The 19,776-nt window shown below is 31.5% G+C and overlaps 1 protein-coding gene across 3 annotated transcripts in view; it reads right to left on the bottom strand.

Annotated features, from left to right (window-relative positions):
* LOC143258545 (tubby-related protein 4-like) overlaps positions 1-19,776 on the bottom strand; it is an 86,738-nt gene that overhangs the window by 8,871 nt on the left and 58,091 nt on the right. For all 3 annotated transcript variants that reach the window (XM_076517678.1, XM_076517677.1, XM_076517676.1), the window contains 3 exons: positions 14,227-14,471; positions 3,978-4,236; positions 1,579-3,482 (listed from right to left, as the gene is read on the bottom strand). In XM_076517678.1, coding sequence (XP_076373793.1) covers positions 1,579-3,482; positions 3,978-4,236; positions 14,227-14,471 — 2,408 coding nt within the window. The remainder of the gene's footprint in view (positions 1-1,578; positions 3,483-3,977; positions 4,237-14,226; positions 14,472-19,776) is intronic.

The raw sequence follows: 19,776 nt of genomic DNA on the forward strand, positions 1-19,776 counted from the left end.
TGTTTAGTGAGATGTTTAGCTAGACATGGGTTAAAGGGCAATAAAACAATAAATTTTAAGTATAAACAGATTTGTACTATTACAAGCTTTAAGAATGAGTAAATTAAGTTTAGTATAAACAATTACAATTTCTGTTACAATTTGCAGTCATTCTAGAAAGGAAACAGGATAATTTGGATTTGTTTTGTAGAGGGACTAGTGAGAGATAGAGAGAAAGAAGCATCCAAAGGATACTACATGAGATGAGATATTCAGATTGTGAGATCTTACTGGGAGACCACACCAGGCTGCTGGTTTTCTACCCCCATCCATGTGGGTGTAGAAAAAGAGGATCATACTGGCAGCAAGTAAACTACAATCCAGAGCCCAACCAACTGGTGGGGGGTTTAAAATAGGATCATTCCATCTTGAACATCTTCAAGTTTATTAGAACAGAGGGAATCTAGAACCCTCTGATTCATGGACAGGGCACGTGTGAATATGATAACTTAATCTGGGAACCTGACATTCAGTATTAAAAATATCTACATGATGTAAGCCATCTCTTTCAAAAGTGAAATTGCCCATAACTGTCCCAAGCACAGTAACATCCTTAGAATAATAAATATTGCTGGATAGCAGAAGGGGTAGAATTACAATAATCTAAAAGTCCTCCACCATGACTCATAACACTGATGAAATATAAATGAGGGAGGAATATAGAGATCTGTAATACATTCACATGAAGATAGGATGAGGGAACCCAATCAAAGGGGTTAACTATAATTTTGATGGTTCACTCCAATTTCTTTTTGCATGTCATACTGGAATATATCATGTCATCTACACCAGCAGAACACTACCATCCTACTCTCAACTGCATGGCTTTATAATTATTTTTATATTTTGTTTGTATTTCATTAACTCATTTAGAAGGATGTTTTCATGGTCCACCACCTCAGTAGCTTGGAACTGTAAAGTGAAAAGGATTCTCAAATTTAACAAGAAGAAAATGTAGAGAAAAATGCAACAGAGTGTCTGGAAGATTGACAACACCTAAGACAGTGCAATGGGTGACCACAAAATCTTGTTTTGTAGACTTTTATAAAGATAGTCACACTTGTGAAGAGAGTATGTAGCACTTTTATTGGTGGAGGGTTGTTGCATGATAATTGCATCAGAAATTCAATGGAATCAGTTCCAACTGAAAGGAGGTAAAAGGCTTGTGGGATGTGAAAAAAAACATTTTGCATATAGAAGATGGCACTGAATGAGAATAGCTATTTATGTGAGCAAACATCATGTACAGTACTGGAAAAGTGAATTTCACATATCTACAATCTAAAAAACATTGCATGCTTCTATCACATGGTAACTTATGTACTCTGTTGTACATTTCACTCAATGATAGCAAGCACATGACAAATGTTTATACAATACACACATTATGCCTGTTTCTACCAGAGCATCATGTACTCAAATTTAGTATTAATTGCACACTTCAATGTAAAAGTGATATACAACTTGGTAGTATTCATAAAATTTTCATTTTGACCTGTACTTTCATGTGCTTCTTCACTGATAAAATAAAATTATTACCTTTTTACGAATGTAGGCTTTTTGAAGACTCTGAAGGTCTTTAAAACCTTCTCCACTGAATTCCTCACCACTCTGAGCTCCTTCATCTTCTGAGCTTTCCACAGAATGCTCTTTTCTTGTCTTTCTTAGTAAGAGAGGACCAGACAGAAGACCTTTCCGCTGTGACTGAGCTCGATGTCTCATTATGGGAGAGGAAGGGATACTCTTGCTGGTGGGTGAAGAAGAAACCTGATTATCTATCAGAACTGCCTGTGGTAAGCTACCTCGATGCTCACCAATTTGTGTTATTGGAGGAAGAGATAATGGTGCACCAAATGTCTCTTCTCCCTGAGATGGATATGCAACCCTGTTTAAACATTTGTTTGTATCAAAGCTAAAGGCTTCTTGGTCATAGTGAAAGGCTGAAGGACTTGAGCACTCAGAATGAAGTGGGCACCACATCATGGAAGAGTCACACTTGCACGCAAGTTTCTCCAGAGCTCCAAGAGCAGAAAACTGTTTTGAAGACAATGACATTTCACTTCTAACACTGGTAAGTTTATTATCAGCATCATAAGCAAGAGAGTTTGACAGTGGTTTGGGGTGAAATTTTAGGCATGCCTGAGATTCTCTTAGTGAAATTCGAGTCCATGTATCTCTACTTATTAGAGTGTCTGTTGTATGTAGATGACCAATGCTTCGACTGCGATGACCTAGTAACAGAACTGGAGAGGCAGGACTTGACTGGGCGCTTCTTACCAGATGAATATCTGTAGCTGGTTCCTCAGTATCATCATCAATAAATTTGATATCTCCAGCTTTTTCAGTCTGCCTTGGTAAATGTCCCTGACTACTGGAGTAAACAGAAGACAGCCACTTGGAAGCAGCAGCCACAGACTCACCAACATGTGACACTGAAGCAATAGCATCAACAATTCCTCCACTTACTACAACTTCCTCAGATGGAGAAAGAATAACTGGACTAGCACATTCTTCACTTTCAGCTTTGGAAACAAGGGGCAAAGAATGAAGTAGTCCATTTTTGGAATTCCCTTTAGTTTTAGCTTTACCATGAATGCTCATATCTAAGCTAAGGACATCACCATATTCTGTAGTGGCTAGTCCTTTTTCACTGTGATTGAATTTTGAATTTCCTTTTAGCTGTCTCTCCTCAGAGCCTGAAGAAGGGGAACTAGAAGCTGAACTCTCCATTAAGTTATCAGCATTAGAACCTGTAGAGGATGGATTTTCTTTAATTATCAAGCTATCTTTACCTATACTTCCATTGTTCAATGAAGAGTCTGAATTATTAGCAGAAACATTAGGTGTGGAATTTATAATCTCGGCTCTATGCAAAGCATCAAAGTTTACACTAGAATTTGCTGAAAGATCTGACATTTTTGTTTTAGTTGGAAATGTGTTGTCCTTTACATATGAACTAGAAATATTACCAAACTCATTATTACTCTGTTGGACAGTAGACGTTAGTCTGTTTTGAAAAGTTGGATGTGAAAGAGGGACAGTAGAACCACTGACAACATCACCTCTGGACTTTTTTCCTTGGTTGGATGAGCCACAAACATGGTGACTATGAGATGAATTCTGAGGCATGGTGGAGGGAATGTTATGATTAGTATCACAGGAAAGTTCTGAAATGCACTGACAACTTGTCTGGGTACCTATAGAAACTGGTTGCTCAGGGGCACTGGCAAGCCTTAAGACACGTATATGGCCTTCAGATGTTGTCTCTAATGTGAGAAAGTCCTCTGTAGGAAAGAAGTTTACATATTCTCCTGTATCACCACTCAAGTGCACTGTAGAAATGTAGTTACCAGTTTGTGGTGCATGAGAATTTTGTCTTTGGTTTCTCTGTGGGGTCATTGGTGCAACTGGAGCACTGGCTTCACAACTCAAAGTGTCCATATCTATCAATGTTGAAGAGATACTAAATGAGGTGTTAAGACTAAATTTGATATTTTACTTTTATAATAAATGTATAAATAATTTCATTTACAACATAAATACCTTTTAACCGCCTATATGCATTTATGTGTATAAATAACCAATGTTAAGTTTGGTACTTTTAGAATACAAAAGTGCAGAACACAATTTTTTCTTTTCTTTTTATAACAATGAAAGTGATGGCCAGGTACTAACTTTTAATTACTCATTTTGAATTGTTTATACTTAAATACATGTTAAACAACAGGTCTACAGATTTTCAAAGGTGGGTTGAAAAGTTGTTCACAGTAACAAGTTTTAATACGTATACTAGCAGTTTTAAGATATATTTTTACTTCAAGGGGGTTTATTGTCATCATGAATTATTTTTAAAGTTTCTTATTAACTGGTAAAAATTTAATCCTTCTTTTTGTGAAAACACTAATCTTATCTTACACTACACAATAACTCAAACTTACCAAAAACTTCATCTTCATCTTCTGAGAAGACTAAATTACCACTAGTATTGCCATTCATAGCAATGTTTTGTTCTCTACCATCACATGATTGTGGACCTAACAATTCCTTGATGACCAATGTCATTTGTCTAGGCTGCAAGTGTAGCAGACTTGTGCGATATGTTATAGTACCCAGGATAGTTGGTAGCCATTGTGCTATGCCCAGAATTTTAAACTTAGTTCCCCAAATGTTCGATGTCACAGCAACAATTTTATCAGCCTATATAACATAGATAATTGAATAATAAGAAACAGAAGAAAACACACATATAGAAAACAAGCCATCAATAAGAAATGAAAAAAAAGACATCCAAACTATAGTTGTCATTTATATAATCCCACATAATCATAATTTTATGTTATAACTTGAAAGATTCTTGTGCTCAGCCTGCATTTAAAACTGAATCTTTAGAATTTAAAAATAGATAAGTAAGATCCATAACAGCAGAAAAATAAATAAAGACTTTCATAACACTGGCAAATGTTTTTGCTTATTTTTTAATACTTACAACTGGCATAACTTAATTTATACACAGTTTGGATGTGACTAGATAAACAGAAAGGAGTGTTATAGTTTTTATAATGTCTACGAAACTACTGCCCCTTAAGAGTTTATTAAAAATTTTGTTTCTTTTGTACGTTTCTTCTTTGATTTTATTAGTACAGTTTCTTGTTTTCACAACTTCTTGTTTCCATCTTTTTTAAAAACAAAATACACATACAATATAGAATGAATGATGTGGTGTAATAAGACCCAGCTCTTAGAGATAAAAAAATGGAATGTAGTAAGAAGTTTAGAAGATCACAGACACGTGAATTTTATTACAGTTTTCTCAGACATTCTTTTCATTTCTGAAAATTTCTTCATCATATTTGTTTGAAAGCTATGAGTATTTTCTTCTCTGACAACAAATCAGATAAACCTTATTAGTTTTAAAGAATATGATGGCAACAGCAAAATATTCTGGTGACTCAAGTTCTCATTTATTGAACATTCTTGTTGAGCTGTTATATTCAAACAGAACATATAAATAACAAAACATATAATTTATTGAAAAGAAAGTATATCTATTAGACATAAAATAAGTTTGATCAAAGACACTGAAAAAATATTGATATCAATACCATTTTGAAAGGTCAAGTCTTGGGTCATTTATATATCTTCATTAGTTCCTACAGTGTTTTCATAATCTATACTTAGAAATGGTGACAAATGCAGATAATAAAATAAAGTTTCAAAATATCTTAACGTTTTTATTAATATTTTAAGCTAAAACTTCAAATTTCATATAATTTGGTAAAGTACTTCCACTGTGACAAGAAAAATATCAAAAGGAAAAAAGTGACACCCATCACCAGACTAATTTACTGAACTTTCTTTCAAAAAAGTAATATTTACCATCTTCAAAATTATAAATAATAATTGTATCAAACTCGATAACATTAGCAAATGATATTTCTATCAAATATTTAAAAATAATTTGTTTTTACAAAAAGCAGTTAATTATTTTGCTGAAAATAAATTCCCATATTTATATAAATTAAATAATTCCATAAATATCTGACTTTATTACTCTCTCTTACGTCCTTCAAATTAAAAACAAAAGAATGTACTGAAAAAATACTCAAATACATATCAACAATATGAAAATAGCTCACTAACTACCTGTCATATAAAAAAAAGGGAAATTTTATAGAATTAGTATAGAACCAAACTTATGCCTGCTATGGTTGACTTGTTTTTGAGTTAGTATGAAAATCAATTATTAGAGAAAAGTAAACTTTAAACCATCTAATTACATGACACTGTGGTGATGACATCTTTACCATTTTTGTTCAATTAAAAAAGTTTACATCTAGACCACTGAACATAATCAAAATTACCTTTCCCATTGAGTAATAAACAATACAGTTTATAGAGCAGATGATAAAACATTTTTTGGAATATATTAGAAACCAAAGTTCATACAAAACTTCAAATATTGTATGAATTTAACTCTGTGCATGCTTGGCTTTTCTGACAAACATTTTTAATCCCCACATAATCATGAAACTATCACTCTAACTGTAGTGAGTGTATCTTACAAAAGTTGAAAACTTTTACTATACTTTACAAGTCTGTTGTACACAGAAGATTAGATTTTGTTTAATAAAGTATTTTTACTAGAGATATGTTTAGGAACTTAGAAAACCTTCACTGAATCAGTACAAGTGAAAGTTGATTTTAATGCTAAAAATAAAATTCATCTTATAGCTTACATTGCAAAGTTTTTTCAGTAAAACTGTATATTTTCTATCTCTTAATAGTAGCTGTAACAAAATCAGCAAAGTAAAATCCAAAAGTTAACAAATATTAAATAATTTGTTTTTTTCTGAAATGACTGCATATATAATTAATCTATAGCCTTTTAATATTTGGTTTATTTTAATTTTATTGATTTATAGTTCTTAGATTACAGTAAAATCATTTATTACAGCAGGACAGCTAGGTATAAACAAATGATCACATTCCACTACAAGAGTGGTTGTTTCAATGTGGGATATTGAGTATCATGATTAATTAATTTGTTTTCCCCATTTATGCTTTCTTATCTAGCCTAATTTTTACATTTCAGTTACTTTTGTAACAATAAATGAAAACAAGAAATTCAGTAGTTATTCTGGACTTAGGCCTATCCTAAACCTTTTTTCATTAAATTGTGACAATACTAGTTGTCCACAAAATAGCTTATTTCACACAACCATTTTAGAACATAAAAAGTAAATTATGCAATAATATAACTTCCTGGAATTGCTACATTTTAACTTACTTCCTAGTTAAGCTATAAAAATGTCAAAACGTTTTGCTGCTCAAGCTGAACATTATGATTTCAAACAATGAAACTTAGGCTAAATATGTACCTACAAACATTAAAACAAAAAAAACCAACAAAAAACAGGTTAAATGTGTATTTACAAACAAAAACCAAAAACAATGAAACTAAGGCTAAGTACGTACTTACAAACATTAAAAGTAGCAAACAAAAAAATGAATCTAAGAATAAGTATGTACTCACAAATATTAAAGCAAACAAACAGAAGAAAAACAATATATGGAACCTTGTAAAGAAAACACTGCTCTATTTATTGGTTATTGATAATCCAATAGCAATGTCAGAAAAACATTACTGATATTTTATGAAAGACAAAATGATATCAGGTGTGTGCATCATCTAGGTGACTTTATTGTTTATATCTCAATAAAGCATGAATACTTGAGGTTCTATTGACACTAATAATGATGTAGTTAGGTTTTGAATGTAACTTTAAAAAGGTCATAATGTGTGCTTTAAACTTTCTCATTTACAGGGTTACACCACTGTTTAGAATGATAAATGTATTTCTGTTTAAAACTTTCAAGACAAGAGGTGTCAGTAATATCCCTTTATTTTTTTCCTTCGAACACAAAATACTAAACAAAATTCATGAAACTTAGTTTAAATTCAGTTATAAATAGCTAGCTTAGGCTTAGAAATTTATATAATTTTAGTTAATTTTTCTGTCATTTTTAAGTTGTGAAACTTGGGTTTGGGCTCATTTTAAATTAGTATTTTTTTATTGTGATTATGAAGTTCCATTTTTAGGTTTATTGATTGTCAACTAAGTTATAATTATTAACATATTTCTTTGAATGCTTCACTTTGCTGTATGAAGTAGTAGATTCTTACTGTAAATCATAAAAACAAAGCAATAGCCTGGAAAGATTTATCTGCGATGTAAGACCTAACCTTTTAAAATGGCATAAACATTAGCTTGATCACACTAGGAATTGGGTTTTTGCAAAGTATATTTTGTTGAAAGCAATTTATATCTAATAAGAAATATAGTTTATTTTTCAACAAAAAATAACAAGTTCTTTTATTTATTTACATAAAGATTTGAATTGTCAAAATATTTTGTTATTACTTATCATACTTGTTGAATCTAATTAATCTTACCTAATGTCTTGTAAACAAAAAATTTCTTTGTAACTTTCAGGATTGAAAAGAATATCTAACACAACTATGAAAAAATTAACAGATTTGTGTTATGTTATTAAGCCTTCTAAACTTCCCACTAGATTCCTTTATTTATTCCAACAGAAACTCTGGATAGCCAATAACTTGAGAAACCATAAAATAATGCTCAATCCTTTTATTCATTCTACCTTAATGTAAGTATTTTATAATCTGTTCTATCCACTTGCAGTGAAACATTTGCTATAGCAGCTTCATAAGAAACTGTCCATATATGTTATGAGATCACAAAAGGGTGACAATGAAAATTATATGAAAAACAAAACATGACCTACTAAACTTCTAAGGGACGATATTTTTTAGCAACACAATAAACCTTTACTTTGCAATGGGCTAAAATATTATTTTAAAAAATTCAATAAATTAGGTTAAGTTCTAGAAGAAACTCTTTGAAGTTGTGCCAGTATGTAACTTGAAACATTTGATTCCCTTTTGTAAATTGCACAATATAAATATTACCAAATGATAAAATATTAATTCTAAAGTATTTTCACATTATAAAGTGTTTAAATGTGGTTAAAATTATAACTTCCAGTTAAATTTTGAAATGTGATATGCCAGTATGCACATAACAACTGATACATGCTTATTGGTTATGATAAGGTTAAAAAAGATAAGAAGAATAAACATTTATTTGTAGGTTAAACATCTAACATTTGAATAAAAGAGCAATCCAATAAAATTTAGGAATAATATATTACAGCACTTACTGATGGTATACACTATTATTAGATAATTTAATCACAGTATTCAGATTTATTTTAACTCTACAAATAATATAGTGGTTAAACTAGTTAGGGGATAAGAGTTTCCAGTTTGTTAGGTGCAATAGATGCAAAGAATGGGTTTCATGTGGAAACTCTGGACTACAGTGCACTTTTAAGAAAGTTAGAAGTAAAGATATTCAATTTATATGTAGAGTTTGCAGGTTAGAGATATCTTAACTAAAGTTGAGGAAATAGATAAAGAGAAGTATATACTTTGGGAAATGACAGCAGAACTTCAAGAGGAGCTTAAGCTTTTACATGCAAGGGAAGCATTAGCTAAGATTAACAATGAGATTAGAGTTAAAAGTAAAGAACTTAACTGTAAAAAAATGTATTTTATTGAGCAACAGATTTCAGCCCTTGGCTTATGTAGACAAGGAACTATACGAGGGAGGGAAAACAAAATAAACAGAGAAGGATATGGATTATGAACATAAAGAGGTTATAGTTATAGGTGATTTTTTGATACAGCATGTGGATAGAATAGTCTGTGGGATAAAAAGGGAGAAGAGAGATTATATTACCTTGGAGCACAGGTGGAAGACATAACTGACAAAACTATAATAAAGGGGTCCAGGAATGATGCAATCTTTGTTAGGCATGTAGGGACTAATAAAATAAGGAAAAATATATCAGAGGAGCTAATTAATAAGTATTAGGGGTTGATAAAAGCATTTAAAGACCACAAGTTGATTGTGTCAGGGATATTGTCAAAATTTAATTGTAGAGATAAAATGTTGAGCAAGTCACTAGGCTGAAATTAATATGAAAGAAAAAGCAGGTTAGTTGGTTGGACTTGTGGGATCAGTTCAGCAGGAAAAGTGAACTTTTTGGAATAGATAATTTTAAACTTAAGTAGGAAAGAGTCTGGCATGTTTGCAAGGGCTATTAACTCAGCTGTAAGGTAAGATTTAAACTAAGACTAAATAAAAATTAAATTCAGATAAACTAAATGAAACAAAACTGAGATGTCAAGGAAAGTTTAGCACAGGAAGTCAGTATAAAAGTAGTTATAAGAATAGGCTTAATTATTACAATTGTAAAGCTAGAAGTACAAGAAATAAAACAGGAAACTTTAGGACACTGCTAAGAATAGAATATTTTGATATGACAGGAACAACTAAAATATAGTTAAGTGTAGATGATTTTGACAACAGAAATTATTTGAAATAAATGGTTATAGATTATTTAAAAAAGTAGTAAAGATAGGAGGAAGAGTGGCTCTTCCATAAAGTATAGTATTGAAGTTGAGGATATTAAGGATAACAGCAAGGAGATTATAAATCTATTTGGGTTTCTATTATTGAATATCAAGGGAAAAAGCACTTAGTAGTAATTTGCTACAGATCAACAGATTAAACTGATGAAATTGAAACTTTACAATGAAATAAAGATTTCAGCTGCTAATGAAGTAATAATTATGGGTGATTTTAATTTCAGACATATTGATTGGGAAATGCTGGAGTCAAATCAGAGAAGAAAAATTTCTGAAAACTGTTCAAGATGGATTTCCTCACCAATTGGTCAAGGAACCTATTACAAATAATGTTATTTTATATTTATTGTTAATTTATAATACAGATGTTGTTGAAAAAGTGGAAATTGGGAAACTCCAAGGCACAAGTGATCATTGTTGTATTAGGCTTGATGTTTTGCTGAATATAGAAATCAGGAATAATGATATTTTGATTTCAAATTGCAAAAAAGAAAATTTTAAATGGATGCAACAAGAATCTGTTGTAAATTGGGAAACTAAGTTATTTGAGACACTGAGGAAATGTAGAAAATTTTTAAAGAAATATTTTCTAGTATTCAAAACAAATATATTTCTTACAGAAAGCAAAGAATAAATACAAGTTAACAACCAGGTTGGCTCACAAAGGGTATAAGAGATAAAATTAAAGAAAATCATCACAAATTTAAGGAATTTCAATTGATTGTTATTATAGAAGGTTTAAAAGGTTCTAGAAGATTAAGAATGCTGGTTAAACAGGAAATTAGGACATCCAAAAGAATGTATGAAAAAAATTTTTGGTTGAAAACAAATATTAGCAGTAAGAACTTTTTAACAACAATGGAGGAAAACAAAATGTTAGGATGGGGATAGAACCCTTGAGGAATGAGAAAGGTAAGCTTGTATCTGATTGTTATGAAATGGCTAGGCTATTAAATTCTGCTGTTTTCTTAAGTTTTTACTGATAAAGTCTTAAGCAGTATTCCTCATCTTGAACAGCTGATAGGTGAAAACAATGCTGAACAACACAACTGCATAAATTCTTAGCTTGTTAAAATTGGGAAGTTTAAAGAATGATAAGATCCCTGAGCCTGATATTTTCTCAAGGGTTTTAAAGGAGGTCAAGGACTGGATATGTGAGAACTTGCCACAATTTTTTTTGCAAGTCCCCAAATAGTGGAAAAGTACAAACAGGTTGGAAAAATAATCCATTGTAACTCCTATTTTCAAGGAAAGTAATCTATAGAAGTTTTTCCAGCAATTATTGGCCTATTAGTCTTATATCAGTTGTGAGAAAAGTTTTGGAAAGTCTGATAAAAGATATTTTGCAAAGTCATTTACAAAAAGTTTAGAATTTTATCAGATAGTCAACATGGTTTCACTAAGGGAAAATCTTACCTTACAAATATTTTTACATGATTTGAAAATGTTAATGCATATGTAGACAAAGGTAAGGGTGTAGATTTGGCATATCTGGATTTTCAGAAAGCAACTGACAAAGTGCCACATAAGAGGCTTGTAAAGAAACTTATCTCTTTAGGTGTGGAGGATAGATTACCTAAGTAGATAAAAAGAGTGGCTTGATGGAAAAAAAATGAGGGTTGTTATAAATGAAGTTCAGTCAAACTGGATTAATGTTGCATGTAGTGTAATTCAAGGCTCAGTCTTATGATCATTGCTCTTTTTGATTTATATTAATGATGTAGATGAAGGAAAGGTCAATAAATTACTTAAATTTACTGATGATATCAAGGTTTTGGGTGTTGCTAGCTATGAAGGGGATACTGTTGCTTTACAAAAGGATTTAGATCATTTAGTGAGTTGGTCAGATGGGTATTAATTATAAGTGCAAGATATTACATATGGATTATCATAATTTTAATTATGATGTAACTTCATTGTATAGATTACTGGTTAGGCCATATTTGGGGTATTGTGTTCAATCTTTAGTTACTTATTTTAGAAAAACACTGAACTGTTTGAAAGAGTTCAGAGAAAACCTAGTAGAATGGTGCCTGGGATGAAGGGGTTTGTCATATGAGAAGAGACTAAGATCTATAAATTTTTCTCTTAAAAAATGAAGAGATAGAAGGGATCTGACTGAAAGGTTTGAGATTATAAAAGGAACTGATAATGGTGATGCATCAACATTTTCATACTTAACAGTATGCATTATAACCCAGTGGACACAAATACAGATTTAGGCAAGGTAGAAGCTGTATTCAGTTAAGACAATTTTATTTTTGAAGGAGGGTGGTTGGCCTATGGATGTTATGAAGGCAGTAAATTTGAGTGAGTTTAAAAGGAAGATTGATAGATATATATGAATGATAAGGGCTAGCTTGAAACTTTTTTTAGTAGTTTTAATTTGGGTTAGAGGATAAGACAGCCAAGATGGACTAATAGGTCCCTTGTCGTCCCTAAACATTACGCTATGTTATAATTATTATATCACAATTAACAGTAAATGATCACCTGAGTTTAATTAAGAATAAATCATGAATTATTTTTTAATTACTAGGAATTACTTCCTAATCTTATGTTTCAACTGTCAATCTACTCTTGCCTTCAGGGAAGTCTTTAGAAGGACTATATATGTGGTGGTAGTGGAAAGGTCTTCTTGACAGAGAAGCTGCACAGTATTATACACTCATGTGGGCTCTCTCCCCATTAGGACCTTAATTAACAAGTTTACTTTAAATTATTTTCTTCTTTTTCCAGAAAGTATGCAGATTTTGCTGACTTCAATTTTAGGTTTGTTGGTTATGTTATCAGCTAGGTGGATGTAGGAAGCTTCATCTTTTTTTTCTGATTATTGATTAACATATTATTTTGGTATTACTACAAATTACTGTACATTCTTGTCAACCATGATGAGCTACTGCAAATAGATAAGCATTATATCTTGTCTCTCTATTATGCTCCTGAATTCTGACTTTTGTTAGCATTTTTTGTTTCTCCTAAGTGTTGGAAGTATACATTTATAAAGAATGATGTAAATTGCATTTCCATTCTCTAATTGGTTTTTAGGCAGTCTGATGTGTACGATTTCATTCATATTATTTGATTTCTTAAAACTGTTTATTTCATGCTGTTTACACATTTTTCATATAAACCAATGAAAAAGAGGAATATAGTTAAGTTTTTAATTTTCTTCTAGCTTATTCCCAGTGTTTGTGTTCTTTATTAATTATCTGGAGTATCCATTGTCAACGAGGGTTGTAATGATGTATATTTCACTTACTTACTTCTCAGTAAAGTCAAAATTACACAAATTTTTCATACTTATACCTTGGCATTCAAGGACACCTACTAACACCTGAGGTGGTTTAATTTATAGCCACACTATGTAATTTTCTGTATATTTCCTGTAAATGTCTGTGGTATATGAGTTATATATCTTGGCAACCATTATACTTTTAAGTGGAAGTTTCTTTCTTCTGTTTTCACTGTGAATTATAGCTGGGTTTGTTTGTATAAGTTATTCATGTAATTTTTTAACACTGTCATTAGTATGTGGTCATATTACAGATATACTGTCAACAATTTTGAGCCAAAATCTCAGAATAAGGAAATTAGTTTTGAAATGTTCTATGTAAAATGACTGAATAATGCTGATAGGGTTTGCTTGCAGTTAAAACTCCTTGTTTCACAGCAGAAATATGTTGGGTTGAGAAAAAAAGTTTGCGAACTCTTTATTGTGGATATCCTCAGTTGTATGCATTTCATGAATTTTATCATTTTCAAGCTATTGAAGGAGAATTTTGGTGTTTCAGGGGTTGGTAAGTTGGTGAATAGTTTGGATATATCAGAGCTGGTCATATGTCTTGTGAGATTATTTCATTGTATTTAATAAAACTGAGGATTAAAGCTACAAAGGATATTACTAGTCGAAAAACTCCTAATATTAAGATGGTTTTAAATGATGAGGTTTCAGTTTTTCTCTTCTCCTTAAACTTTTATCTCAGTTTTTTTCTTGTTTTCATTTCAACTGCAAAAAAATGTTCATAGTACTTTGTGGTTAACAGAAAAAACAATATAGAGTAAACTTAGTTTTCAAAAGAACCTTTATTTTGAACAGTTGTTTTTTAACTATCTAAAGGTTTCAATGAAGTGAATCAGGCCCTAACATATATAAGAAGTTACAATCAAACCTCAGGAAGATCATCCAAATAAAGTAATTCTCCTCGTTGAAATCCATTGTTCTCTCCCTCTCTTTGCTGAGCAAGTCTTCTCTGTCGTCGTCGTCGCTGCATACGAGGTGAAGCACAACCCTCATCAACCTCGCTATCTGATGATGTGGGTAGTGATGCAGTATGTGGAGACGAAGGACTAAATGGATAGGTGAGCATAAGAGGAGACTGAAAGTTTCCACATCGTTGACGAACATCTCCTAGATCTTCAAAAGGATGAAAAGAATTTTGTGTCACGTTGTCAATGAAAATCAAGAAACCTTTCAAAACACATTACCTAATATGAAATAAAAATTAGCATGGATATAAACAACATATAAAACTGAAATAAAGTACAAAATTATTAGCTTGGGAAGTTCTTCATTTCTACGGTGTCATAAAACAGCAAAAATTTAAAAGCAACAAGACTTCTATTAGTACATCTAAGTTATTCCTTCCACTAAACTAAAATTAAAACACACAAAACCAATCCTCATCATTCAAATATTTATTAAGCCTTCCTTTAAATTAACTGCATCCACCACATCTGAAGGTAATCCATTTCATAAATTAACCACCTTCTAGAAAAATAAATATTTTTAAGCTGAAAACTCCTACCTAGATAAAATTTATATTTATGTCCCCTAGCCCTTCCATTATGAAGTACAAAAGAAAACTGTCCCTCAACATCATCAATTCTTCTGATAATCTTTAACAACTCAATAAGATCCTCCCTCACTCTGTTTTTTCAAAAGAAATTTTCAGAGATATCACACTGTCCTTGTATGACAATGTATCCATTGTAGGTATAATTTTAGTAGCTCCCCTCTTTCCAAAAATTCAATGTCCTTCCTCAGGTAAGGAGCCCAAGACTGAACACAATACTCCAAGTGCAGCTTAACAAGCAAGTTATACAATAAAATTATAACCTCTTTAGTATGCAGTATTTCTATAGATACAACCCAAAATTCTGTTTGCTATACTACTAGCAACAAGATACTTTTCTGATGGTTTAAGAGACTGATGAACTAAAACAATATGATCTTCCATAATGTTGTTAAGGTTATTCCCATTAAAATCATAAGTATAACTAAAACTCTGATAATCCATATGTATCATCTTCTATTTATTACAATAAAAATCTATCTCATCAATCAATTCAAATCCTTTTGTAATGCAGATTCTCACAGTTAGAAACACCCCAAACCTTAATATCATTAGCAAATTTCAGTAATGACAGTTCCTTCACCTTATCAGAGGTACCCCATTTGAGACATGAATCCACTTTGAATGAACTCAATTTTCTGCTTTTTTTTCCATCCAGTCATCTTTTACCTAGAGAGAAAACTTGCAATACCTTTTTCTTTAACAAGCCTTTTACATGGCAACTTGTCAAATACTTTCTGAATATCCAGACACACCAAATCTACACCCTTATTCTCACTTATTTAATGCTTTCATTTTGGGTTGAGTGAAATCCACCCAGCTCCTAACCATGAAGGTATCCATGAGATTAATTATATACATATATAAACATAAATTTGCAGGTTATTAGTGAACATAAGGTTTTCGTACACAGAATATCAGTTTTTTTACGTTAAGTATTTAGATATTTTAATTAAAGATTTTTTGTAATTTTTTTTCTTTCAGAATGTTAACTAAGCAACATGCAGAGTAATTTTCATTTTAAGATTAAAAATACTTTTATGTATCAGAAAATTTTCATATTTCATGTGTGAAACTTTAACTTCCAAATAATTATCAAATGTTTTTTTAAGAAAAAACTATTTTATTCATTATTTTCACTCTCAAATCAGAATCTCTGTATGTGTTTGGTACATCTGATCAATCTTATTACCACCATAAAAAATGAAGAATATAAATTGTTTTTTCTTTGTAAAATGAAAACAAATAACTTGAAAACATAACTGTTTAATATAAATAGCTTAAATATCATAACATTATACATTAATATATATTTATCATTGCAGGCTATAATAGAATTTACAGTGATGCATCACATATGCATTCATGTTACCACATCCAAAAATATAAAACTGACCTTTAGTCTTTATAAAGTGACCTTTCTTGGCTGTGTTTTAGAGGACTAGAATTTTGTAAAATATAATCACATATATGTATATTATATACATATATGTATATATGATTACTATTTACAAGTAAAATTTTAAACTTATTTTTTAAAATATAAAACAGTAAATAAAGAAGTAAAGCAAACAATTACCACTTCTAGTTTTGACTTTTGTACTTGGTTGTTACTTGTTGAAGGTTGCTAAGCCTTAAGAAGTTTCACAAGTGGAGTATATCAAACAATTTGGATTCTTAGGATGGAGGACAGGAAACAAAATAATTAATTTAGGTTTTATGTATACATTTCAATAACCATAAAATAATAAAAAAACTATATCAGTACCACAGAAATCCATTGTAATTTATCAAGTTTAGTAATGGAGTTGTTTGTAAATTAAAAAAAAATTGAAATGTCTAACAGGCTAGAGACTCAACTTACTAGCTCAAGGGTTTACCTCAAAATGAAGAAACACCACCATTATATTTCAAAATGGCTGAAAAAACTTCTTGAGGAACTTTCTTAGTTTTCTATTGGTTATTCACATGTCACATATGTAGAATTAGCTGTATATAAGGGACTGTTTCCAAAAATCAAAGGATGTAAGTGGAAGGCCACTGTGTTTGGTTCACTACATTAGTGATATCTCATTATATAGAAAATCAAAGGTTTTTATTTTATATTCTAGCTTTTAAATAGCAGTAACTTACTAATTCATACAGAACTACAGACTTTGTATTTTGATATCAGAAACAGTAATATGAACCAGTGCTGCATTCAACATATGTGACACAAACAAATAAAATAAACAATGTATAATATAAAAATATGAATTATAACCTACAGATTGATACCAAATTTAATGACATGAATTTATAAAATAGCAAGTAAATAGTAAAAAAAAATTTTGAATGGCAGTCAACAAATATTATGACATGGCTTTTGACCCATGACCCATAATAATAGATTTAACATGCAACCTTTTCAAAGAATGCAAAAAAAAAAAAAAAAAAATCAGTAAAGCAAAATTTCCTCCATTGAAACTATTTTGATAATCCTACAAAAGTTAAAAATTTCCTACACAGAAAATGTATTTTAGATAGGTACTTACCTCTCTCATATAGTAATTCTTGTTCAATGTTACCCTCAACAGGCAAATAATTTTTTTACACATGCCACAAGCCTTCTATCTCCCTTCCATTGGAATTGACTAATTCCCATGGGTCTCTAATTGAAACTGTCATGCAACCCCCCACTTATAAGAATGCAACATATTCTCATGATGCATGCAACTTCCTCTATTTAATTCTACCAAACTATCACTTCTAGTTTTAGCAGAAAATTGAAACATCAGAGTTCAGTGGGTAGGAAGTGTGAGCAGAAGCAAGTATCTCTCAGAAATATATTTTCAGTGTTGGAAAATTATAACTCCTGATACAGTAAATTATCTGCACTCATATAAACATTTAGAATCCTACACTCAATAGGTGGAGGGACTAGTGAGAGTTAATGAAAGAAGCATCCTTTGAAAGTGTCCAAAGGATATTCACTATGATGAAACAGTCATATTCTGATGTTGGGAACTGCACCACTTCCGATTTACATATACTTTTGGCCCATCATAGAAAGACATCATGTATATAGACAAAAAACAGAGGAGCACATCCAAGTGGGAGAGAATTGTGGCTAGAAAGTGATCCAAGCCATGCACTATTTATGAAATTGAATCCCAGAAACAATAAAAGTGGATAAAATAAAGATGATGTGTCCCTAGATGTAGAATGACTAGGTCACAATGAATTGTACATGGGAAATCAACTACACTGAAAACTCATTCCACTGTGGATTGGGATTCATGTGGGAGGTAGGATGAAGATTATACCATTGATAAGTCAACCAGTTGAAAATAAGTTGAAAACCAGGCTGATGGGTATCAATATCCATGTGAAAGTAGAAAAGGGGATCATATTGGTAAGAAGTCAACTACAATACAAAATTCAGTCATCTGGTAGGAGTAGGAAAGAGGATCATCCGATCTTCACCTCAAGTTTATGAGACTGGAAGGAATCTTGTACCCTTTGACTCATGAACAGGGCACATATAAATATGATAACTTGATAGATCTATCTAGGAATTTGACATTCAGTATCAAAAATATGTCTACATAATGTAAAACATTTTCCTAAAAAGCAAAATTGACCAGAACCACTCTAACTCCAAAACCTGGCCACTGGGAACCAACATTATTGTGGGGGTAAGAACAGGAATCCAAATCAATGGGGTGAACTGTAATTTTTATATTTCAGTCCCACCTGGTTTTGTTTCATAGTGGAGAATATTATGTTATCTACACCAGCAGAATACCATCACCCTGTTCTAAACTGAATGGTTTTATAATTGCTTCTATACTTTGTATTTCATTAACCCACTCAGGAGGATGCCTCTATAAGCTTGGAACTAAAAAGTGGTAAAAATTCCACTTCACTACAATAAAAGAGAGTGGGAGGAAAAACACAGTGGAAAGTCCTGGCAAAATAACAACATCTGAGACAGTGCAAAGGGTGACCACAAAACAATACTTTTAAAAACAGACCATATAAATTTATACAAGGCATGGCAGAGATGGGCAACTATCTTTTTCTGCTTTGCCTATGTAGTCCATGTTTAGGTATATTGTCCAAGATGGGAAAACTTGTGAAGCAATTCTATCATGTGGATAAACCTACAAGTGATCTTGTGGAACACTCCATCCCTGCAATGCTTGGTCATGAAATTATAATATACAAGTGAACATAGCTTGAGAGTGCAGATTTGAACAGCTAAAAAATACCTGGTCAGGCACCATTTACCACAAAGAAGGATCCAACCAGTGAACATTAATAAAGAGAAAAGGGCCCTTTGGAAAAAAAACAACTCAACAAAAAACAATTTTCCCAATCAAAGTCTCAATGAATTCAGATATTACAGAGTGGCTTCAGAAGTACCTCCAAAGGATGATGAAGATGAAATGTAATTGAAAAGGTAAGATGTTGATACTGGAGAGAAGAAACTTGAAACAAAAAATGAGAGAACGATAATAAAGAGAAAGAAGCCAACTGAATGAAGAGCCAAACCCAAGTCAAAGAATGAGAAAGGAAGAAGAACATGAACAGTAAATGGTTGCCAAGGAAGAAAGAGGCAGAAAACGACACCACAAAAGAAAACCGTGCAGGTAATTTAACAGAAAAGATCACAAACAGGACAGAGGAGTCCATCTGGATCAGGAAGAGGGAAAATAGTGTCAAACAGAAGGAAAGGAAAGTGGCTAAACAAAGAAGGTATTCTCATGAGTTGCTGAAGTGTTACAAAAAAAAATTGATCCAGAGAAAAAAGATATGTAGAAGGATAAGGAGACCACCAATGTTCACAGGTGAGTGAGAACAGGAAGACATAAGGAAAGGTAA

This window comes from Tachypleus tridentatus, chromosome 8 (assembly GCF_004210375.1).
Source record: "Tachypleus tridentatus isolate NWPU-2018 chromosome 8, ASM421037v1, whole genome shotgun sequence".
NCBI classification, from domain to species: domain Eukaryota; kingdom Metazoa; phylum Arthropoda; class Merostomata; order Xiphosura; family Limulidae; genus Tachypleus; species Tachypleus tridentatus.